General features: G+C 35.2%; 1 protein-coding gene across 2 annotated transcripts in view; it reads left to right on the top strand.

Moving 5' to 3' along the window:
- The window catches only part of KHDRBS2 (KH RNA binding domain containing, signal transduction associated 2), a 679,570-nt gene extending 663,287 nt beyond the window's left edge, over positions 1-16,283 (top strand). Inside the window, exons 9-10 of one of the 2 annotated variants that reach the window (XR_002793225.3) lie at positions 10,408-10,581; positions 12,488-16,283. Coding sequence is in view for 1 of the 2 variants with exons in the window: in XM_004473412.3 (XP_004473469.1) it covers positions 10,408-10,505 (98 nt within the window). In the remaining variant the exon portion in view is untranslated. Of the gene's footprint in view, positions 1-10,407; positions 11,202-12,487 lie in introns of those variants that run through there. The other variant, XM_004473412.3, reaches the window with a different exon arrangement.
- Positions 16,284-26,498: the final 10,215 nt, after the last annotated feature.

The raw sequence follows: 26,498 nt of genomic DNA, 5'->3' as shown, positions 1-26,498 counted from the left end.
CATCCCCATTCCTTGGCACTGGTGCAGTAGGAGCAACTGCATAAGGCAGTGGGTGGTCATTTTCACCTGGCTCTTCTAGAATGGGTGTGTCGGCACTGGATTTGGGGCTCACTTTCTCTGAACCCTTTGAAAGGTGCTTGTCTGGCCTGGTTCCCTGGACAGCACCTCTGGGCTTTTGTATCAGGCAAATCCTGGCTTCTTTAATCATATATTTCCTTAACCAGGGCAGACTTTGGCTCACAGTGTCCTGCAAGGCATTGATATATGGGAACTGGTCAGGGTAATCTGGTTTTCTGGTTACCATGTTGTGGACTTTATGGATGATCTGGGGGCCAAAGGTGCTCTCCTGGGATCAGCCTACTCCAAAAGTCAGCCATTCTAATTCACAAAGTGATCTAAGCTTTCCTGGCTGGAACTTTATGTTGTATACATCTTCACAGAATGCTTAGGGAAAGTTTTTCAGCATATAACATAACGGGGTCCTACTTTGTGTGTTCCCATGTTTCCACCCTGTGTCAGTGCTGTACAAAACTCACTCAGCCTTTCTCTTCATCCATCTCTGGCCATGCCCCTCACAGGAACTTACAGCACCTCTTAGCCTTAGCAGGTTGGTATAAACCCGACTCAAATGAAGAGCCCCGGAGGGTGCCTTCTCTGTCCTTGACCAGATGAAGTCGCCTTGGAACCGCAGATAGGGACTCCACTCTTGCCTCACAGAAGTGTGTCTCTGCATGTCACTCAGTCACCATAGTCACATGCACACAGCTATCTGCTTTCCTTTCCTTCCTTGGACCTGGAGAAGATGGCTTTCTCCCTTCTTCTCGGGAGTACTAGTGTCTTCTTTGGTAGGTGATCAGGCTCCACCTTCTAACTTCCAGAATTAGGCTTTTCCTGCACTATACCCCTGGGGGTCTTACACATCTGGTGTGTGGCGCTCTTGCTTCATTCTCTTTTGAACACTCCAGTGCCTTTGGTTTCTTCCAGGAGGGCTCCAGCAGAGTCCACAACCTCTTTCTGGACTAAGGGGTCCAGGGGTGCCCTGGACCGGGGTTCACCTGGGTCCTCCCAGTCCTCTTGGAGGTGTCCGAGAGGGGCAACCAACTGTTGCCATCTCTGGCCTTCACAGAGATCCTGGACAAGCCCCCAGTAATGTAGTAGCAGAGAGAAGTTGGTGGTCATGGTATTGAAGGCCAGGATGCAAGAATCTCTGTGAAAGAAGATTAACAGCCGGCCAGGACCAGGGGATTTCTGTCCAAAAAACCAAGCCCTGAATAAGATTTCTAGGTTCCTTGTATACAGAGGATGTAGGAGCAGAGGTCAAGTGGTGCTTTTATGCAAAAAGGACTTTCTTGGCTGGCTTCTTAGAGTTTTAGGGGTTTGTTTGGATACCAGGTAGGTTTTGGATTAACATATTGCACACATACCAGGTAAGCTTGAATTAACATATTGCCCATTCCATCTGGATGTAAGTTCGAATACACATTTGGTCTGCATCCTTCCTGAATATTCAAAGCCTATAAAACCTTTATCATTTAATTGGCTTTCTGAAAACTAGGCAAACTTGGATATAGAATTAGATAAGTCTGAATTCATGCAAAGGCCTTATACTTCTATTTGGCTCTGAATCCGTTTCCATGCAGAGATAAGATGGCCATTCTTTTTGGAAAAAAAATTAATATTAGCTTTACAAATAACACCCTTTGTATTTAAAGACCCTAGAAAACTTACACTGACTACCATAGAATACCTGTACTTTAGATGATGCTCAAAGTCATCAATCTCCAATTGTCTAAAGTCAAGTGTCAAATCATGCTAGGTCTTAACAGGGAATTTCTTGCTAAGGAATTTGGACTTGATCCTGAATGTGTCAAAAGGACCATTGGACTGTCTTAATCAGTTGTACTTGGAATAGCCCCTCTGGCTGGAAGATAGAGAAGAAAGTAGAGTAGAGCAATTTTTATGGAGAGAAGATAGCTAGCTGAATATTCCAGTCAGAGATGCTTGTGGCCTGGAGTGGAATAGGGTCAGTGGAGATGGAAAGAAAAGGATGGATTAAATATATATTAAGGAAGAAGAGGAAACTTGGTGATTGCTTAAGATTGATTAGGCAAAGGACAGCAGGCATAATGAAAATGCCAGACATTTTGTGAGTAACTAGGCAGATAGTAGCATCATTTACTGAAAAAGGAAACTTGGGAGGAGCTTAAGTAGTATGGAGAAAAAAGTATATGCTTAGTGTTGGAAAACATTGGCTTTGTGATTCCTGAGGAAGTTTGATATGTAGATCAGAATCTCAGAATTGATTGTGACAATTAAAATAGTCCTTAATAGGTAGGTTAAGAGCCTTGCCTGGGTAGTCTTTAAAGAAGAAAGAGGCAGAACCAGAATTAAAATGCAGACCTGCCTCCAAGACCCCTGGGACCCATTCAAAGGGAAGGGATCCCTCCGAGGGAAGCTTGTGGCTTTTTTAATGGGTACAGAACAAGATGTAAAATATTTAAATATAATTAAATTATTTAATGAATAATTACCGAAGGTCTGCCTACGTTGTAAGATTCTAGAGTTGGGAAGAGTGAGCTTAAAAAGGTCCAACCCTTTGTTACTCTCTGAATGGATTATTCCATGTTATTTTCCAAGAGAGAGTATCTAATTAAAAATTTGGAAGACTGATAAAAGCTGTAAATGCTTCCCAGAAGCTGACTGAAATTTCTGAAAGCATAACTGATAGTGAACTGAAAGTTAACAACCCATCTTGGAACATAATTCACTGTGTTCATCTGTGAAAACAGATGCTGGTCATCCATATTTCTCCTTCAGTGTGATTCCACTTTACCTTCTGCATCTTAAAACAAAACTCTGAAATTTCAGATAGAGGAAATACAAATTGTGCCAAGTGAAATGATGGAGCCCAATCAGATCTAAAATTCCATTACGATTTTTAAATGCCCACGGCACAGCAGATACCCTACCTTCCCCTTTGAATGAATGAACACCTAGATTGGATGTAACAAATTCAGCTGTTAACAGACTACATTCTTGCTCAAAAAATTAAAAGCACAATCTCCTCACTTAGCTAACCAATTATTTGCTGTTGAAATCACTAATTATGATATCCTGGAAAGTAAAATAAATTAAGACCTGTTTTCTATAAAAGATAGAAAGAGAGAGGGGAAGAGAGGGAAATATTGCAAGAGAAAGAAAGAAAAGAAACAGGAAAAGAAAGAGGAAAAAAAAAGAAAGGAAGAGTGGAAAGACGGTGAGATAGTTCAAGAAAAAAATTCTGGATGTTGCCACCATGTAACTTTGTAAACTCAAATTTCATCATCTTTAAAAGAAAGGCAATTATTAACACCTACTTCCAGAAATACTGCATTTACTAATAATATTCATAAAATGCCCAGCACTTAGATTTTGTGATGGTAATAAGTTTCTTCATTTTTTTTTCTTTTAATAAGATAGGCATTAAAAAATTAGTAAATGGAGCTGTTATTATAGTGAGTTACATCAGCAACAAAACATCCAATCTCTACTCTTTAAGAATAAATAGCCATAAAATAACCATGAAGTACAGATTTAAAAGTATTTTTAGATAGAATGTTATTTTCTTGGAGAGATCAGGAACTTAACTGAAACCAGCCAAATCAGTGGCTCAGGGTCAGGGTGAATTTTATCACCCAAGTATAATTCTTTTATATGCCTGGCAGTTTGTAAAAATAGAGATTAAAGTGAGTTTCCTGTTTTAGTTGCAGCTTTTGTATATTAATTTACAGTGTACCAAAAATAAATAGCATGAGCTGCCCTTTTTGTTGTTGTAGATTAAAAAAAAGTTTTTTTAATTGTTTTTCAGATTTCAGAAATGCAAACAAATAGTTATCTAGATCTAGCAAAGTGTGAACATAATAGCTGTGTCTTCAGGAATCTCCATGGCATCCTTTTGCCTATTGAACTAGTCACTAAAATTAACTTTCTTTGAAGGTGGCGTTTCAAACCCATTTCTGGAAAGACAGACATTAAAAGTTAACTTTCCAGGTATTTAAATAATAATGCCAACTTTTCCTAAGAGGACTCCTTGTCCCTATGCTTCATTTATCCCCCTAATGATCTCAAAGTTTAAAGTGTTCCTGGAGCAATTTGAGAACACTGTTTTGCAACTTTTTAAAAAATCCAGAATTTTTCTTTCTCACTCTGAATGCCCCCAAAATACACTGTTCTACCACAGGATGAGAGCACATTGAGAAATGCATACCATTTGATAGAACTGATTCTGCTGAGAGCAAAATATTTAAAAGGCAAATGATTTTGAAGTCACAAAAGGAACATTTAATACACAAGTAGATTTACCTGGGTAATTTACACTCCTTTACCTAAGTAAAACGTTCTTCAATGTTCTATTAACAGGTAATAGAAATGTATTCTGCAGCATCCTGTAAAAATAGACTCACTGGGTAAAAAATCAGTGAGTTGATAGAAAAATCAGAAGTAGAATAATTATTAAAAGAAATATTGATATATTTCTCATATATGCAGCACAACTTAATTGCTAACAATATGTTTTCTGATTATTAGTCTTTTACTCAATTTGCACACTTAATTTTTAAAATTCATTTTATTTAGTAACATCAGTTATTTACATGCAGCTTAAATGTTAATGGTGTACTGTGTGTCTACCACTATAGAAGTTCTCTCCTCTCAAAGATCTTAGAATTCAGTTTAAGAAATAAGGCCAGATGATAAAAAAAATAATTAATACAAGAAAGTCTTTAAGAGAGTGAGTTCTCTTAAATAGGTTAAACATCACCTGAATTCTTACTTACACTGCATATTTGCTCAGAAAATCCTTTCTTTGACTTGATTAAACATGAGAGTTCAATCCAAGTTCAATTGAATTATGTTCTTTCCAGCATTTTCTTCAAATATCAATTATAATTTTGTTGTAATCCATCCAGAAGACTAAGCCCCGCCCCTCAAACTAGGGCTCATCCCTGCAACTTTGCCCTACCCACTGAAACCACTTTACCCCCACACAGCTTGTAGACTCCCTTTCTGGTTAAGCTTGTTCTTTTCCCTCTGAGCCAACTCCTGCCCACTGCCCCACCAAACTAAACCCCGTCCCAGTCTGTGTGCCCCCCGCACCCCCCCGCAGCCCATCTAGGTCTCACTCCCAGTGCCCAGCCCTCACAGAACCACCCCCCAACCTCCCCCATGTAGAACCCTGTCTTCCCAGAGCAAGGCTGCCTCCAAACCCTTCACAGGGATTCCCAACGTCCAGGTTGTCCTGAGGCACAGGGGACATCACCCATTTAATGTAGCTTTGCCCTTTTGTGGGTTAAGACCCCCCCTCCAAGAGGCATGGCTTACTCTATAATCCATTTCCATTTGGGAGACATTTATGTAGTGTGTTTTCTGAGGAATATTTTGTTATCTATTTGCCTGATTTACATTCATGGTCTAGCACATTTCACAGTGTCCCTGATTCTGAGAATATTTTACTTTATTTTTCATTTTCCAAAAGGACAAAGACAGATTATCTATCTCTAAATTTCATTGCCTGTAATATTCTTTAAGTGAAATCCTAGAGTAATAGTGGGACTAGAACACAATTGGCCAGGGATCCAAATTTCCTAGGAAGTCCTTGATAATTTTAAATCCATTTAGTCTGCTAAATACTAGTATCCCAAGGGAACAAATAAATTCTAAATCCCTTTCTGGGCATTTATAATTTCATATTTTAGAAAAACCTCATTGTGAGGGACCTTGTAAAGATTTGTCTCTCCCTGTGTTTGTTACCCAACAGCTCTGGGTTCTGGGCTTCTAGGTTCTTGTGTCACATAAAAGAATTTAAGGACACACCATAGGGTAGGCAAGGGAGTAAAGAGTTTATTAAGAAACAAGAAAATGAGAAAAGTACACGGTCCAAGACATGGACCCTGGGCCTACTGCAGGGTGAGTTGTGTGGGTGGGACCCTACATCAGGGTTTTTTAAAGTCTGTTTATTGTTCTGATTGGTTGCCTCACCTGTCAATTCTCAGGGGGCCAATGGTAGGCCTTTTGAGGATATCCAGAGCTTCTCCCCTCATTCCAAATGAGGCTCTCATGACCAGGATCTAGCGGTGTCCTTCTGGCAGCCTTCTTCTCAGGAGGTTTCCGGGTGGGTCTCACAGCTGTGTTGTCTGTCAGCCATGTTGTCTGCCCGACCAGCCATCTTCCCTCTTTTCCCTATTTCACTATACTAACCTGCCTCATTTGGATTTTTACCATGCTCAAGTTTCCCAGATGGTGACAATGGAAAAATACCCACTGGGTCAGTACATTCCAGGACAAATTCAAATAACATAACTTCACTAAGAGAAACTGGCTTATATTATCATGTGGCTATTATGAATGTGTCACTGTATATAAACATTCTGAAATTTTCAGTAATGTAGATCAAGGAAATTTGGCACAAATAGAAACAATAGTTCTAATCTTGATTCACTATTTGTTATTAAAAACATGTAAATAATGGAATCAAGATCTGAGTTAAGTTAAAGAAATCCTTGATTTCTTCTGCTAATTGTGAAGAATCTTAGAAAATCTAAAACTCATTTTTACCTGGATAGGAATTCATTTTTGCCACCTATTCACCTTCCCAAATACAGTGATGTAGGCTAAGAGTAAAAGTAGTTCCCATTTTTCTAGCCTTCAGCAAGGTAGAAAGAACAGTGCTAATTCACAGTAATGATATACTTTTGCCACTTAGTTAATTAACTGTCTCGAATAAGAATTCTGACTTTAACTCTATAGCAAATACAGAAAATTATGCTTTTAAAATTAATGTCACATTTCTTCAGCTCAATTTTTATGCCTTTTAAGGTTGTCATTGGAAGCTATTTCTGCCACATAGTTCATGCATTTATTTATTCACTAATACTTTAATTCATGCAATTTTTCAATGCATTCATTCCTCACTAGGCACCACATTTTATCCAAGCACTAGAGGTAAAACATTTTGAGAATGTGATCCTCCCCATTCTAATGTTGGCCAACAGTTAGGAAATAAAGCATTTTAGTCCACCAATTAGCTGCCTTAGAGATTTAAATAAAGTCAAGGAAAGCCAAGTCAATGAACTCTAATTAATACCTATGTCCTTAGTATGCCAGTTTAAAACTTGAATGTAGCAGGTGATTCAGTCAGTCTGTTCATGGTTGTTCAGCTATGCTGGAGAAATTAGTAGGAGTATTCAGGGCAGCTCAGAGTCTGAGAAGGGACCCAGGACTTCCATTCCCTGGGAAACCTATATTATTTCAGTTCCTAAATCCCAGATAGTGCAACCTAGGTATCTTTTTTTAAAAATAAAGATTTATTTATTTATTTATTTCTCTCCCCTTCCCGCCCCCCAAGCCCCAGTTGTCTGTTCTCTATGTCTACTTGCTGTGTGTTCTTTGTCTGCTTCTGTTGTTGTCAGTGGCATGGGAATCTGTGTTTCTTTTTGTTGCGTCATCTTGTTGTGTCAGCTCTCCGTGTGTGCGGCACCATTCCTGGGCAGGCTGAACTTTCTTTTGTGCTGGGCAGCTCTCCTTACGTGGCGTACTCCTCGCGCGAGGGGCTCTCCTATGCAGGGGACAGCCCTGCGTGGCACTGCACTCCTTGCACACATCAGCACTGCACATGGGCCAGCTCCACACGGGTCAAGGAGGCCCGGGGTTTGAACCGTGGACCTCCCATGTGTTAGACGGATGCCCTAACCACTGGGCCAAGTCCGCTTCCCTAGGTATCTTTAATACTCTAGAACGATTGATAGCAGAAAGTGTTAAAGTCCTTGTATTAAAAAAAAAGTATAATATTATGAAATTGGTTTACTTCTGCCAGAGAAAAAAGACATTGACATATCCTTGATTATCTCACAAAGTATAAACATTGATATTACACAAGGCCAAGAAAGCACTTTCAAGCTTGCAACAAAGTCACTTTTTCCCATTAATATATCCAAAAAAGTTTTATCCAATTCCAGTCAAATACATATATAGAATTCTTCTCCAAATGTCTATGTTGAGAAATTTATACTGTGATCTCCTCAAAATGTCACATGAGGAAGACAAAAGTCCACACACTGCCACCAGGCATCCCTACAATGTCACAGGTCACAGGGAACATTTCCCAAGACGTCTCTTAGGTTCCATGATTTGCTAAAAGGACTCACAGCACTCACTGAAAGCGGCTATACTTATGGTTATGGTTTACTACAGCTAAAGGACAGAGATTAAAATTAACCAGGGGAGGGAGTGCAAAAAGCAGTCCAGGAAATTTTCAAACGCAGGGCTTCTGTTGCTCTCTCCTGGTGGAACTGTATTACTTTCCCAGCATTTCTTTTGGACAACACACATGGAGTATTGCCAACCAAGGAATTTCACTTGAGCCAAGAGACTTTACTGAGGCTCCATCACATAGGCACAATTGCCTGCCCACATGGCTGATGTCAGTCTTCAGCCCCTCAGGAGGTCAAGCTGATACCACATACCAAAAGCCCACACCTTAATTTTTGGTGTGGCTCAAAGTCCCCAGGCAAACAATAACACTCTTTTCAAGCATGCCATTCTATGGGCTAAGAGACAACTTCCCAGAGGTTGAGGGCAAAACCAGACCTCTCTTTGGGCAAAATTAAGTTCATTACTACACAGTATTTCTCTCCACTCCTTTCAAAGACAACATATAGAAGTCAATAAACCTTTTCTGTAAAGGGCCAAAGAGGAAATATTTTAGGCTTTGAGGACTGTATGGTATGTGTCACAACTATTCAACACAGCCATTTTAGCATGTTTGCAGCCATAAAGAATATGTAAACATATAAGCATGACTTTGTTCCAATGAACATTATTTGTAAAAACAGCTGTCTGAATTTGGCTTATAGGCTGTAGTTTGCCAAACCCTGATTTAAGTAGGTACTATTTTCTCTATATATTGAGTTTCTCACTCCTATTTTATATTTTATCACATACTGAAATAAGCATAAATATGTTCCTGAAATAGTGAAAGGAATATAATTTTCATTTATCAGGTATCATCTATACAAATGATGTTCTGATGCAGGATTTCCTTAGAAACCTAGTTTTTACCCATACAAGTGTTATTTTTGGCTAAACTGATGAACTGTTGATTATTTTTCTATAGTTTATATCATTTACCCTTGCCTTATAGTATTATAAGTGCAATTTAATTTTCTCTTTTGAACTATTGTATAGAGATATTCTTAAGGGAGCTTGAAATTTCTAGGGACACATCTTCAGCATCGGTTGGCCTCAGTCTACAGAGATTTTTCCAGTTTGCATTTCCATTAGTGTCACTTTTATATCAGCTATCAATGCCAGTGTGTCTGTGTGCCTTTCTAGAAATTCTTTCTCCTTTGTCCACACTTCTTCTTGCCATAGCCCCATGCATGAAGTCTGCTCTCTATTAAAGTATAAAAATAACTGAATTCTGATTAAAAGACCCAGATAACCTAGTTTTGATATTACATAAAATGTTATTATAACCTAATATTAAGTCCCTGGTCCGGTGAAGGAGGGCTGTGTTCCTTTTCTTGGGACATGAGGATTGCAATTGCTTATTTCTACAATACTCAAAACCTGGTTGCTTGTTCTTGCTTTTTGTCAAGGTTCCAAAACATTGAGGTTACTAGAAATTTGATTAATAGACAATGGAGTTTTCCTAGTGTACTATAATAGTACCTCTTTATTTTCCAAGTTGTTTATTGAAAAAAATTGATATGAGTATATTCTTTCTTTACTGGTTTTATTGCTTAAAATCCACTCTGCTCTATATCCTGTTTCTTTCTCATGAACTTTGACTAGGACAATTTAGTGCAATAAATCTTGATAAATCTAATGTGGTTGTGAATCTCAGCCTTATAAAAATCATCAAGGAGCATTTGAGAAATTCCAATCCCTAGGTTCTACCCCTTAGATTTTTCTAATTAGTTAGTCCAAGGGCAGGTTTTAGTTTTGTTTTTGTTTTTGTTGTTAAAGGTTCTTAAGTGATTCCCAAGTTAACCAAGGGCTCCAAACCACTGGTTATTCCGTCCAATTTCTTTTGAGCATTAAATGAGAAATGATTTACAATGATACTCCTCTTTCTATCTGGTGGCATCAAACTCTAAAAAAAATGTACAGTTACCCAAAGACTTTTACCTTTCTCTTCTCTGAAAAATGCCCTGCAAGCTCAACTCCAAGTGGCTACATTTCAACCTATGTATATATATATATACATACATAATTTGAATTGGTCTCATCATGTGGAGAAGAGAGTTAAGCTTTAGCCTGCAGGGTCGACATCTTTTATTCTCTTTTTCTTAGTCAGCTTTTGTGTCTTAAATGACTATTTCAGATAACTGGGAAGCCACTCGTATGTTACTGTCTCTGTCTTGTTCATAGCACCAGAAGAATGGGCTACCACCCGCTCCAGCCTGAAGGCACCACCGCCAAGGTCAGCCAGAGGGGGATACAGGGAGCATCCCTATGGTAGATATTGAAGGCCCTCCTCTCCCGTGACCTCACCTCAAAGACAATTCATAACCTGTGGTCTCCACATAAACAGCAACAAGACAAGTAATAGTCCATTTTTATTTTCTATTCTAGGAATAATTGCTCATGATTACTCCTATATATTTCTTGTATCTTTCCCTAAATTGTTGGTGTGACATTGACACTAGTATTATTTTATGAAACAGACTTAAAAAGACATTGGCAAGCATTGTCTATAAATTATTCAGTAGGGTGATATTCTCTTGGTTGTTTTCATTGTTGTGTGTAATTTTTTTTTTAAAGAGAAAGCATGAATCTGTTAGATTTTGAGTCTCAACCAACTAGCAAAAATTTTGTTTAGGGTTGCTAAAAAAATTGTAATATGATTTTTGAATTAGCTGATAATAAAGTTGTAGATAAGATGTTTTAACCTGTCTTTTAATATCTGTTAGTTAGATGAAGATGTTCGATATTCAGTTTGTAAATTTAATTTTAAATGCTGTTTTAATGGGGTTGAAAACAAGCAGCTACTGTATGTATGTAGCTAACTGAATTTGTTCAGTGTTTTAACCTGTATTTGTTAAAAAAGAAAAAAAAAACACATAAAGTTCCATGTGTAAGCTTCTCTAAATAGGAAACCACAATTTGTCAAATATGTTTGCCATAATTTGTCAATAAAGCTGAAAACTTTTGTAAAAACTAAATTTGGAATTACTTGTTTTCTAGCTTTAAATGCCTGCTTTATTTCTTCTTCAAGAGATGCCTAAAATGTTTTCTATTTAAAAATTACAAAAATGAACCCAAGCCTGTTTTAAGATATTTGTGTAATAATTTAAAAATGTATTAATAACTTATGGTTGTTAAATAATTTAAAAGTTAACAAACTAAACTGTTACATGAATCATGGTTAGTAAACACTAATGTATAACATGTTAATGGAAAAAAATGGATTTAGAATAATAAATGGATTTTAAACTATCCTCTAAGCTTTATCTTGCTAAACACAAACTCTGATTGACTTGTTTGCATTAGCATGTCTCTCGTGAGAAAGAGTAATGGAGTATAAAGAGGTAAGATTACCACTTACCACTGTCTAAATGCCTAGTTCTTCAACCTTTGAGTTTCCCCGCGCATTAAATATCCCATCCAACATGTAAGCATTGCGTAGATTCACTTTATTGTTTTCACTCAAAGGAGTGCGTGGACTTCATTTGCGTAGTTTATAACAACTTGTTTTGACAAACAAATCAGTTTCACTGGCCAATTGTTGCTATTCAACCTCAAAAACTTTATTTGTAATTTTCAGTGCTAAATATCACCGCCCTTGAAGGCAGTTTAGAGGGCTGATATTTCTTTTGAGACTATCAGACTTGATGGCTGATGATTATTAAGGAAATATGTCGCAGGACTCAAAGGATGACTAAACGTTAAACAGGTAACACTAATAGTAACTCTGTAATTTTGCATATGCAACAGTAATGTTAAATATTCTCAGTTATTAAGTTCCTGATAGTTAAAAAAGTAAACCTACAAAAACATAACAAATAGGTCTATAGGCTATTAAAACAACTAATTAACATTAACTAGAGGCACCAAAATTATTTTACAATATATAACCCTCAAGGTAATAAACAGAACTAAAATTAACAATAATAGTAATGCAACTCTTGCTAACATCAAACGTAAGCTAAATTTTGATGGACAAAAAGAAAGCAAAAAACTTGATGGTAGGGATGAATGCCAAAACTGTTAAATCTTTTAAATACAGTTTTTTTGTTTATGGTGGCTTTTTGTCGATGTGATTGGTTTACTTTTTTGCTCTTACCAGCTTAGGCATATTGCTGTTCAGTTTTTGCAGCTGGAGTTGCATGCTAAATAGTTTTATGAAGTGTGTGTCTGTCATCAATCAAAATTGTAAATATTTGCCCTTCATGAAATACAGGTGAGTGATATTTAATTTTCCTTTTTTTATTCTTTCTCACTATTTCAGGTACCCACAAGCAAAGAACACAATTGAATAGCAGATGAGATGGAGTAAGAAGGATGGAGGTAAGCTTATTTGTGTTCTTTGAAATAGATCATCTTCACCAGTATGAAGTTACAGCCATGATCTAAAACACCAAATGTTTTAGCTTTGTTGAACACTGAAAAGGTTTAGGTTGTTGTCAAGAAACAGTTCTTTTTACCATCTTTGAAATAAAGTAAACTAAGGTGGTATTTCCCTGTCAAGGTTTTCTGAGCTTGTTCAGAAGTTTTCTAGTGAAATGTGAATTAGTGGTTAAAATCTGTGGCTCTTTTTTTGCTATATCTCCATAATTGCACAAAGAAAGAATATTAAAAATTTCTCTGGAGATATCAGAGAAGGAAATTGTAATTGTTAGCTAAAATGAAATGGAAGGGGACCCTGCAACCCCTTGCCTTCCCCTGTCAGTGAGACTCATAAAATAACTCAATAAGCCTGTCCTAGGGATGCTGTAACAAAACACCACTAAACAGGTGACTTAAAGCAACAGATAGTTATTTTCTCACAGTTCTTGAGGCTAAAAGTTCAAAATCACGCTCTCAGCAAGTCCATGCTCCCTCAGAAACCTGTTGGTGAGAACCCTTCCTTGCCTATTCTAGCTTCTGGTATTTGCTGGCAATCCCTGTTTATACATACAGCACTGCATTCTCTGCTTTTGTCTTTACATGGTCACCTTCTCCCAGTGCCTCACCTCTTCTTATATTGGACTAGGGCTCACCCTAATCCAGTGTGACCTCATCTTAACTTGACTAGAACTGCAAAGACCCCGTTTCCAAATAAAGTATGGGGGGGGGTGGTAAGGTTGTCAACATGTCTTTTGGGGGGACACAATTCAGCCCATAACAAAACCCAAATTTGCTTTCTTGGTGTGGTTCTTCCTTCACGACACAAATAGCTGCAGGGCAGTTCAGTCTTTAAGTGCCATCCGAGAGATAAGAAAGAGCCAGGAAATTCTCGTTACTGGGGACTAGGAAAGAGATTTGAGGGCGGCATTCACGATGGACTGCAGTGAAGAGTAGACTGTTCATTGATGATAGGAAGAAAATCCTGGAGAAGTGGGAATCTGTAGCATGGGAAAAGTTCAGAAAGTGTTTGTGAGGAAAGCAAAATGGTCAATGAGTCTGATTCTTGAAAGCACATAGTGAAAGCAAAGCCTAGAAAGGCAGGTTCAAGTTAGGTCAAGGTCCTCCTCAAGTGCCATGCTGAATTGCTCAGATTCCATGGAATGAGTAATAGGAAGCTACTGTAGGTGTTGAAGCAAGGAATGAAATAATGGTAGCTATTCCTAAGGAAACTATTCTCAAGGAACTGAGGCAAAACTCACATTTAGTTCCTCTCATCTGAGATAACTTTTCTAAAATTCTAACTGTAAAAATAACTATTTAATAACATATGTGCTTCAACGAATCAGATTCCTTTATTAATCTGAAATCTTATTAGTGATTTTATATATCTGACTTGACTATGAAAAAACTTTACTATTTTTATAAAGCAAGTAGAGAAAAAAAATTGTTATCCAGAGACCTTGCTTATTATTCTTCTTTGACCCTTTTCATACAATAGGCTTGATTTCATAAATCAATGAAAGGAAACCAGTCACAGGTTGGTAATATTTCAATATGTGAATAAACTTTTGTGTCCACAGTAATTATTATATTTGTTGCTGCTGCTGCTGCTGCTGTTTAATCCTATGATTCTTTTACCATTCAGACTAAATCTTTACATGGTTTAACTCAGAGCAGAACTATTACAGCAGAAATGCCAGTACTGAACAAGAGAAGAGAACTACCTGGTTTTAGAGTTTAAATGCAAGACTTTTTAAAGCTCAAAGACAATAATTTGTAACAAAGAGGATTTAGAGTTTCTAAAGCCTAAATTTTCAGAGCATAAGCCTGATGGACTTGGGACAAAGTTTGTGAGTTAAATAGGAGATTTAAAAACTCCATCCCCCTACCTCCATACATCCACCAGATAGAGATCACCCAGGCTAAAAGAGCTTCAGATGCTGCAACATCTAGATATTAGTGTGGCCTCGAGTATGGGTTCTCCACATTGTGGCAACTGTCCAAAAAATAAAGATTAAAAAAACTCAAATAAGGTTTGGAGCAGAGAGTAACTGTGTCTAGAGTGGCACCCAGGGAGGCAGCAAGCTTCACAGCGTTCCCCATACTGGTCTGTCATGGGTACAGTCCCATAGAAATGGCTGCTGAATGCGACTTTATGCTGGCAAGGGCGGAGCTGCTGTGACAAAGAAAGCCACACACAGTCACCTCTGCAGAAAGGCGGGGAGGATCCAGTATCCTCAGGACGGACCAACACTGACCAGATGGGAAGATGAAAAGAGCAGCCAGTCCCTGCCACCAATGACTCCAGAACTTAAATACAACCCAGAGAAAGGAGGAAAAAAGGCAAAACTCTGAAATGACAGAAGAACTGCTGGCCCAAATTAATCTGAATTGGCTCAGATTATTTTTCTTCTGGCAGAATGGACACTTGAGATTGAAATCAAACTAAGATGGAGAAAAACATAATCATCCATGTACTGCAGAGTCGTTTATTGCATAACTTGCCTGACTCTTAAAATAATCAGCCATGAATACAGCAGGCGTCTCTAGCAACAGGGAATGAGAATTTCCCTAAATTACTGGCCTCTTAGTGGAAACCTTTGCTAGTGTGAAAACTGTTCTGCAAGTGGCCCTAACAATGACCTGTGACAGTCAGAAGGTGCCCTCTTCTCTTATGGACATCTTAAAATAAATCTGGGTCCTGCTTGCATCCTTTCAGGGCAGCATGTCTGTTTTCAAAGATCCCGAGGGGGTAGAACAAGTACCAAGCCAGTTCTGGAATCACTGTCTGTACAAAAGGTCTCGTGTCTGTCAACTTCATAGCGTAAATGATACAAACTTGCATGGTAAATTAAGATTTTAAAATTACAGTGGATTCTGTTTTCTTTATCAACTAAATTATTTTCTGGTTAAAATTCCAGTTTTAAATGTATTGTGACGTCATCTTTATAAATGTTCCATGCATTCTTTTAGATAATGGCGTGACTCTTGGTGCACAGATTCCATAACAATGGACAACTAATTAAATTACCAAAGGTAGCCAACTTGGGCTCTAAATGAATTTTTTCAGATAGTACTAATAGCATTAATAAAGGCTTTGTGACTGCTAATATTTGCCTTAAAAAAGAGGTTTAATATTCTCAAGTATGATTAAATCAGAATCAGTGTGATGGCATTTAACAGACCAAATAGTGCTTTTAGGATTTATTGTAATATTTTGATAATTTTACTTTCAATATATTAATGGAACTAAGATCATTTAGCTTAACAACTGAAACATTTGAAGTTTTTAAATAAAGTTGGAAGAAAATGACATATTAAGGATTTGCAGGAATTTTTTAAAGGCAATTATTTTTAAATTATTTTACTAAAATATTACACTTGGTTCTTTCATTCTTCATTAAATATATTATTTTGAAAACCGCAAATGTCTTTTAAAAATGTAGTCTTTAACTATAGCATTTTCTTTTCCTTCTCTCCCTCTCTCTCTCCATCTTTCTCTAATGTAGTGTAGTAGTTTGTAGTTGGTTTTTGGTATTTTTGTTTTATTTGTTTGTTTAAGGGAATAGAAAATGGTGATCCATAATATAAGTTGGCTGGACAATTTCAGTATCAAGGGACCTGTTACTGAAAACTCAGTCCATTCTTGCAGATTCCTTAGTAAGGTCTAATTTTTACTGCAAAAAAAAAAAAAAAAATTATTAGTGCGCTACAGAAAATTTCCAATTCTATGATAGTTCATAAAATTGGTCATCTATTTTAAGTTTGTTATGAGACTATAGAATTAATAATAATAACAATAACAATAATGTGGTCTGTTTTTTTAATATACCTGCCAAACAAAGTACTAAATATTCACCTAAAATTTAACATAAAATATCTGTAAATACTTATAACAACATGCAAAGGAAGTACAATTAACCCCATTTTACAGAAAGAAAGTTGAAGTTCAGAGACTGAATTAATGTCACACCACTAATAGGTAGCAAAGCCAATAGTTAAAGCAAAGTTTGATCATCCACACATTTTCCAGAGTACTATGATGAACGCCACCTTTGAAGAAATTTGATTGAAAAGAGAATCAAAAAGTCCAGTTAGTCTTTATATAAATTTCTATTCTGTAACAGTGGGAGGATTATTGACTAAATAAAAGATTATGAGAAAATATTTTAAGTTGAAGTGCATCTTCACTTTGATCTTTTCCGAAGTTTATCATTCTTTTAAAAGTTCTGATTTTAAAAGTTCTGACACATAGAAAAATGTAGATGAAAGTATCTCACATTTGTTACAAAACATGACCACAGTCTTTTGTAGAACAAATGAATCCATTTATAATCTAAATTCCATTTTGACATTAAAAAGCAACACTCAAAAAATTAAATAAGCATGAAAGCAATTTCAGACTTTTAGTCTTCAATTTATAAATCAGAACTCTGCTTTAAAGAATAAGGTCAATTTCAAACCAGAAATATCTTTTGTATAAGCCTTGCAGTCATGTGTTAAGCAAAGAAAGTGAAGATACCAATCAGTGTTAACTATTTTAAAGCAAAGCATTTCCTGTTTTCAATATGATATATAGCTTATCTGGGCTTTCTAGTTTCCTATTAAAATATATGAGTTAATGATAAGATGGCTTTTCTTGTTGACTGACAGGCATCAGTCTTCTATATCCATCATGAAGATTAATTTGCCGTTCTCATTACACAGACTATATTAATTCGTGTTCAAAAGATTATTTACAATGGGGGAAAAAGGTCATTCTACTTGATATGCTGTATTACAGCTCATCTCATACTTTATAATGAAAGGACTTGAAATAACAGGAAAGGGGTTTGTCTGAGTCATATACTATTTAACAAAGGTTGGCTTGTCTTCCCTTACAAAGAAAGGTACAGAGGGAGGGAAAGTGGGATGATGGAAAGTGGGGGGAAAAAGGGAGGAAGGGAGGGAGGGAGGGAGGAAGGAAGGAAGGAAGGAAGGAAGGAAGGAAGGAAGGAAGGAAGGAAGGAAGGAAGGAAGGAAAGAAGGAAGGAAGGAAGGAAGGAAGGAAGGAAGGAAGGAAGGAAGGAAGGAAGGAAGGAAGGAAGGAAGGAAGGAAGGAAGGAACCATTGTAAAAATCAGTGACTGGTTTAAGTTTCTGTTTCACCATGTATCATACTGAACAATAGGATGTAGTGGTGATCTATTTTCAGGAGAAAAGTCTGGTCCCCTGGGTCTTCATCTTAAGATAAGTAAATGCCTTTACCCTGATGCCTCCTAGAATGACTTAAAATGGGAAAACATCCCTTCCCTCTGTCTCATTCTCTAGCTTCCCAATCACACATGTAAACCACATTTCTCGTCTTTTAACCTTACATCCTGCCTTTTCCGGCAACAGGAAAATTTTCATCTTGATTGATACCATCTTTATCCTCCTTTCCCAGGTTTTTCTGTCATTCCAAGTGCAAATGGGGAGGTGAGAAGCCAAAAAGAAAGGGTGATTGATGACTGCATGGAAGGTAGCTCTTTCAAAGCTATTCAACAGAGCCCCTACACTGAGAAATGTTTGTTTTGTTATTTGTGAAAACAATTCCTGTCCATTGTAAACCAAAAAAATAAGAAAAGAAAAAAATTTATTTAATTAAGGTTAGAATTATCTGTTAACATATTTATCTAACTTACTAGTCATAATATTTTTATTTCTTAGCTAGAAATTATGAGAGGATTCCATAAATGACACTGTGTCTCCAGTTTGTCTACATTCCCTCCATATTTCAAAAAAATATCTTAAAAATTAGAAATAAATAAACATGGAGTTCACTAAAGTCTATGACTGGAATGAAGCCAGTTTTAAAATATCTTTACACAGTTAAGAATATATCTACATGTTGTCTAAAAATATTCTGCACAAGGAAATTTTATTGAATTTTTAAGCTATCTATCCTGTTGGACATTTAAGAATATAAATTAATTTACAGGCCAGTAGATAATTATTTAAAATTAATAAGAGATATGCTGTTTTGTCTTTTCTTATAAAGCAATAATTTTTAAAGTAAGCAGTATCAGATTCCATCAGAGAAACTTCTCTGAAACTTGCAAAGTAGAATTTAACTTTTAAAAGACTTTTCATTGCTTATGGACAAATAATTCAGGTACAATGAATAGTAGCTCAGGACAGCATTCTAGTTGAATTAGTATTTTTTAGGGGGAATTCTATTTTTTATAATATGTCCTTTTTTTTAAAATTAGAAACGTGGCCTATACTCAGAGTGAAATAATAGTACTGTATAAATATAAATATATAATGTGAAAATTGAAAGTCTATAATCCTGCTCCTTAGAGATAATTGTTGTTAGTTTGACTTAATTGTTTCTTTTTTCTCCCTTCTTTCCATTATTATTTGCATTCTTTACCCGTTCCTCAGCTGCTTGTTATCTGTAATAGTATATGCAATTTTAACTTTCAGAAATGAGCTGTAATTTGTTCCTTTGTGAGAAAATGAACAACTACCCAGTTCCATAAGAATGATTTGTGTGGAAATTTAGCTTGTATCATTCCACTATGTGTATCATTCCACAGGACATTCTCTTGAGTGTGAGCGAAGTTACTTTTACTTTTCCAAGCCTCTTTTTCATTGTAGACAGGATGGTGATAATAATAACACACACTAACAAGATGGTGAGGTGTGTAAAGCAAATGAAACAAATGTTTATATCCTCCCCCAAATTATTCCCTCTTGGCAAAAATTTTAACTTTAAGAAATCTTCATGTGTATATCAAATGTGTAAATAAGATACCTTTTAAATCCATAAAAATACTCATATTATCCTAATCAATTTGTCTTGAACATCTTTAAAACATTCCTTACTAAAATACTGAATTAGTATAGATTTTAGAACACAGCTTTAAAACTCATCATTATATTCATATGCATACATTTATTGTGTGCCCATTAATACACAAGATATTATAAGATATGTTTATACACAAGAATCTTACAATAATGTTGTAATATAATATTTACTTTGAAATAGGAAAGGAGGCATTTATAATTATGCAATGTATAATATGCATCAAACCCTGCAGAAGTGTTTCATTTATTTTTTCAACAAGTCTATAATATAATTCTACTCTATCCTCCATTTCTCATTTTATAAATGAGAAACTGAGTCTGGGAGGAGAAATATCTGACCAAGATCACATCACTGCACTGGAAGGCTGGCTCTAAATCCCGGCAGACACACTCTGAGATTTCACTCCACACTCCATTGGCTCCTCTGGCTTGGAGGACAATTTTTGTAATAAACTAAATTTGAGAAAAAGCCAAAATGTAGGTGTGAAGTGCATTCTTAGAAAAAACAGGAATTACAATAGATTCTCTTACTACAAATATTGCCAAGGTCAATGATAATTTTAGAGTCTGATGATAAATTTGTAAACTCCCCCTAAACAAAATCTAATATATTCAGACTATTTCTTTTCCCCAGGGTTTGCAGAATGAGTCTTGCACAATGACCTTAAACTCTGAATGTAGTGTGCTTGACTATATTTATTTGTCTGCCTACCATTGATTGATTAAATGGAAATTACATGTATCTGAGTATGAAATTACATGTATCTGAGAATTTAGTCTTCATGAGGTTGAGATAACCTAAATAACATAAACTTCAATGAAAAATGAAAAAAAAAACTGGCAAACTATGCTTTTAGAAAAAGAGTAATGGTTACTTATTGTTAGTTGATTACATGCTGTCTTGTACTGATTTATCCCAATGTTGGTGTGATTACAAAAATAAAATGGAATTTTCCATTTACTCCCTCTTATCACATAGAGATAATATATACTGTTGAAATATATTTTATGCTTAATAATAGGATACCAGGATGGAGTGAACATGAAAATAAAGGAAAAATACATAAAGGAAAAATAAGGTAGCTGGAAGGCTGATAAAGATCTAGTAGACATGTGGAGATTAAACAATAGCAACGTGATAAACAAAAGATAAGCCACTCATATTTTAAAAGAATGTAATGTCCTGAAATCTCCTAAAAGTTGTCATAAATCACCATCCTGTGCAAATTATCATACAAACCAATCAATTTACAAACCAAAAGTATGCATTTCCTTTACACCAAATACAGAACATTCCATTATTGAATGTGTCTGGAACATCTCTTTTCTGACTCAAAACAATTACTTTCATCGACCATTGAACTTTCCCTTCACTTCCACAAGCAGGTTTTTTAAAAATCACTTTGCAAAATTTCCATGGGCCCAAAGTTGAGAAAGGAACAAAAATTTGCACCTGCTCACAATATACATTCATGCAAATTTGTGCTCCAAGAAAATTACAAATTTCTCCATGCCATGTACGTTTGGCATTATTCAAAAATATTAAAAAGTAGAAGTATTAAATCTATGAATTCCCAGGGTATGTCAAAGTAATTTTTTAAAATTTTCATGCTTTATAATTATATAGGTGTTTAAGAGATACTGTCCTTTAACCAATTTTTTAAGTGTCCTATAGTTTGGTATTCTATATGCTGTTGATAAAAGAAGAAAGAAAGAAAAGAAGAAAAAAAAAAAAATACCCTGTCTGAAACATTAACTCTATACGTTTCCCAATAAGCATTTACTGTTTATTTGTAAAAAATATTCAGTGGATGTCAAATAGTCTGCTGAGCTAAACACACAGCTATCTGTCACATAAGGAAAAATGTTAGTAAGTGCAACTTGATGGTTTAAAGATGTCCAAGAAACATTTTGGGAAAGAGCCGCCAAGCATTACCTTTCTTATAGCAAATCCTGGACCACTTTGGGAAGAGGATTACCTTTTTGTATTAACTAGTAAATTGGTCTAGACTGATGGGAGGCATTTATAAACTGTAACTTAATGAATAAATATCTATCAACTTATCTCCATCTTTTTATTTGTCTTAAGAGTTCTTAGGTGTTATTTATGGCAGGTAAAATATTGTTTTATATGTAATATGCAAATATTGTATACATCATTATTTATATGTATATGTACATATATATGCACTTTGATAATTTTTTAAACTTTTAAGATAATTTTTTATTTAATTACCACAAGAGTTCTATGGAGAAAACAGAGCAAAATTTCTTACCCTTCTTTAAAGTTAAAGAAACTGAAATTTAGAGGGTCACATATTCTAAATGGTGGAACCTGGGCTTAAACTATAACCTCTCCAAGATACCTAACTGTCTCAGTTTTGTAAAAGATAAAAGAATGTCTGGTAATATAATATTAATACAGGATGTTAATAATCATGTGGGTTGGAGGAAAAATATAACAAATGTAAGATATGAGCTATAGGTAGTAGTAATTTTTAATGATGCTCATTCGTTGTCTGTAACAAAATGTTTCACAACAATGGAAAGTATTGGCAGTGGGGCGATGTATGGGAGGCTTGTACGATGATATACGTGTTTGTTTTGTAAATCCACAACTTTTACTAAATAGTTATTGTATATGGCTCTTCATGTATGAATGATATACTTGAATTAAATTTTATTTTTTAAAAAAAAGAGTGTCTTGAGATGGAAAAGCGACCAATCTAGGCTGTATGAGATAAAAACTGTTCATTTGCAGTAATTGTTAAGCATCTTTATATAATACCCATTTATAACCAAAAGTGTTGAGATTTATTTTTGCCTGTATACATTTACTCATAAACTTAATCATTGGTATTTAGGTTCCTCTTAAAGCCATGCTATAATATTAAATACATAGGAAAACAGCATATTGGTGTCAGAAGAAATGAAACTACTCAAAAATGAGATCCTAATAATTACAAAAGTGTACACTGACTTTCGAATATCTAATTAAGCAATAATGTTTCTGATTTTAGCCAGAAGAGAATGAAATAGAAACTAATTAGAAGTATAAAACAATAAGAAATAATTGGAAACATAGTAATTTTGATTTCAAACATATCAAGATTGTAGCTCCTTTATTTTTTTAGCATCCTCGATAAAAGTACTTCAAAAGAAAGAAAATCAATTTATAATTCTACCACTAGATAAGAATTCCCTTAACTTTGGCCATTATTTTTCTAATACTTACATTAGTCCTTCCATTAAAATATTACTTCTTAACTATTGGATAATTGAGATTTTGAAATGCCTTCTGAGCTTTACAGTCTAATTTTGGCTCGGTTTGCAAAAACCAAAGTAAGTCACAGCTATTTCCTAATTTTCAAACAAGCACCACCCTGCTTTTGAGGAAAAGACCCTGGGATTTTAGTCTAAAATAAACAGATCAGCAGTTGATCTTAATTTAATTTACTAAACAATTTCATTTAACAGTTCAAAGAGAGACTTGGGCATCTTTCACATGAGAATAGTCATCTGGAAGGATTCTGCAATTTGGTCCATTTTATTCCTGTCCACCTTTATTGTTAAAGTGCATTACAAGGGCCCAGAAATACCCACCTGTCAACAAACCCACTATTGAAGCAATACACAGGAAATCAACACATTTAACTGTTTTACAATTACCTGCTGTAGTATACCGTGCAGAACATATAGTATCTCCTTTCTAATATAAAAGAAGCATATTTGAAAGCCTTCATCTTATTCAGTTCCTAGGTCTAACTTCATTCCTGAATTAGACACAAGATCCTGAATTTTTATTCATGTGCTCAGATAGCTCAACTCTGCTACACAGCCTCACAGATTTCTGGTTAATTGCTGACATCAGGAAATGTCATTTTGTATTAAGCATATGTGACTAATTAAAATTTTAAGGCTTAATATATAAATAAGATACAACACTTACATTGCAATGGTGGAACAAATAAATAATATATTTGATGTTGAGATGACTTTTTCCCCAGGTAAGAGAAGGAAGAGTCTAGAAACACAGTGTAAGTGACAGATGGCTTTAATTATATCTACAATGTCCATCCCAAACAAAATTAAGATATTCAACATCCTACAGAGTATTTTTGGAGCATGTACTTACAAAGGTAAATTATTTGACAATGGTATTTAGTAAATAACTAATTATTTTGGAGCTCATTTGAACTCCAAAATAATTGGACATTATTTCCAAAGCTGAATTTGTTTTTAGAAGTGTAAAAGTATAAGAGTTTCATTTTGGTGATTTTCTAAACTTAAATTTTACTGTAGTAGAAATATAATTTATTATTTATTGTTAATATTAATGTATTACAGTTGAATTTAGTCAATTTCATAGACTTATCAAGTAGTAGAAATAAGACATATTTCAGTTCTCAAATTCTTTATAATTATATACAAAAATGATAGTTTTTATTCTTATTTATACCATAGACAATATCAAAATATAGTGTCTAACTTACAAGACTATTGATTCCTAAGTATAGTAGTTGCTTTATCGTTTGTATTTTTCTTCATTTATTTTTAATTGTGGTAAAATATATATAACATAAAAATAATTTTAACCACTTTAAATGGACTGTTATTTTGACATTAAGTATATTGGCAATGCTGTGTAACTTTCATCAGTATTTATTTCCATACTATTTTCATCATCTTAAACGAAAACTCACACTTACTTAGCAATAACTCCCCATTCCTCCCATCCCCAACCCTTGTAACCGCTATTCGGCTTTCTATGCCTGTTAATTGTATTTGTCCTTTGTGTCTGCCTTAGTTCACTCAAAATAAATTCTTCAAAGTTCAACCTGTTGTAGCAGGTACCAACACTTCACTTCTCTGTTGATGGACACTTGGGTTGCTTCCACCTTTTGGCTATTGTGAATCATGCTGCAATAAACATTGGTGTACAAATATCTGCCCAAGTCTCTGCCTTCAGTTCTTTGGGGTATCTACCTAATAGAGGATTGTGAATCATATGGTAATTCTTTGGTTAACTTTCTGAAAAAGCACCAAACGTTTTTTTCACAGTGACTGTATCATTTTACATTCCCAAAATGTACAAGGGTTCTTATTTCTCCACATCCTTGCCAACACTTGTTATTTTTCATTAAAAAAAATAATAATAGCCATAGTAATGGGTTGAAGTGATATCTCATTTCTTTGATGGCTAATGATGTTGGGCATATTTTCATATAATTATTGGTCATTTGCATATACTCTTTGGTGAAATGTCTTTTCAAATCCTTGGCTCATTTCTTTTTTAGTTAGGATGTTTGTCTTTTTATTGTTCAGCTGTACAAGTTCTTTATATATTCTGAACATTAAATTCTTATCAATTATACAATTGTAAACCAATAACAACCTAGTTTGAATAGTACAGTTTCAGTAGTTTACAAACTCTCTACTTGTATGTATGTCCTTTCCCCTTTATGTTGTTATTGGCTTAGATTACATCTTTATGCATTGTTGTCCATTAACATAGATTTAAAATGTTAATTTACACATTTGCTTCTTAAGACATATGGGGGAGGGGAAGCAGTTACAAACAAAAAATACAATAATACTGGATTTTATATTTACCTATGTAGTTGCCTTTACCAATATTCTTTATTTCTTTTTTTTTTTTTTTTTAAAGATTTATTTATTTAATTTCCCCCCCTCCCCTGGTTGTCTGTTCTTGGTGTCTATTTTTCTTTAATGGCTTTGAATTACTGTCTATTGTTCTTTTATTTCAGCCTGAAGGACACCCTTTGGCATTTCTTTTAGGGCATATCTTCTGGTAATGAACTCATTCAGCTTTTGTTTATCTGTAAATGTCTTAATTTTTTCCTTCATTTTTGAAAAATAATTTTGTAGTATATGGAATTTTTGGTTGATGATATTTTTTTATTTAAGGACTTTAAATAGGCCATCCCATTTGTCCTCCATCCTTCATGGTTTCTGGCAAGAAATCTGCTAATGATCTTATTGTGGTTCCCTTGTATATGAAAAGTTGCTTCTCTCTTGCTGCTTTAAAAATCCTCTCTTTATCTTTGGGTTTTGGCAATTTTGCTATAATGTGTATTGGCATTGATTTCTTAGAATCTATCCTGTTTGGAGTTCATTTACCATCTTGGATGTATATATTCAAGTTTTTAATCAGATTGGGAATTTTTGACCATTATTTCCTAAAGTATTTTTTCTGGCCCTTTCTCCCTCTCTTGTCCTTCTGGGATTCCATTGATGTTGATATGCTAATGGTATCCCACAGGTCCTTCAGGCTCTGGTTATCCTTTCTTATTTTTTGCTTTCTGTTCCTCAACTGAATAATTTCAATTGTCTCTTCTTTAAGTTCATATCCTTTCTTCTACCTGTTTACAGCTGTTAAATCCCTCTCCTGAGTTTTTCATTTCAATTGCTCTATTTTGAAATCCAAAATTTCATTCGATTCCTTTTTATAATTTCTACCTCTTTATTTGGCTCAAACACTTTTTCTAATTTCCCCTAGTTCTTTGTATATGGATTCCTTTAGCTCATTGAACATATTTAAGACAACTGATTTAAATTAAAGTCTTTGACTAATAGTTCTAATGTTGAATTTCCTCAGAGATGGTTTCTAGGAAATTCTCTTTTTTTTCTTGTAAATGGGCCACACTTTCCTATTTCTTTATGTATTTTGCAATTTTGGATTAAGAACTGGGCATTCTGAGTGTTATGTTGTTATAACTCTGGAAATCTAGTCCTCCCACTCATCTGGGATTGCTTCGTATTTTGGTGTTGAAGCCATCCATCTGTGACTTTTTCAATATATTTTTGCTCCCAAACGAGGAATAGAATGAGAAAAGAGAAGAAAATAAACAGATACTGCCTCTGTAAAACTCTTCTGCTGCTTTTGCCAGAGGGGGGCTAGAAAAATGGCCACCCTCAGAACTGGCTTCCCATCAACCTGATGTAGCAGATCAAAAGCAGTGATAAGCAATGAGATCACATAAACTCAGGTTTTAGAAGTCAAGATCCTTATAGCTCGCTCAGGCAACAAACAAAGCTACAACAGGATTCCAGACTGCA

This window comes from Dasypus novemcinctus, chromosome 11, assembly GCF_030445035.2.
Source record: "Dasypus novemcinctus isolate mDasNov1 chromosome 11, mDasNov1.1.hap2, whole genome shotgun sequence".
In the NCBI taxonomy this organism is placed as follows: Eukaryota; Metazoa; Chordata; class Mammalia; order Cingulata; family Dasypodidae; genus Dasypus; species Dasypus novemcinctus.
The sequence above is the reverse complement of the archived record's forward strand: the minus strand, read 5'-3'. Positions and strand labels throughout refer to the sequence as shown.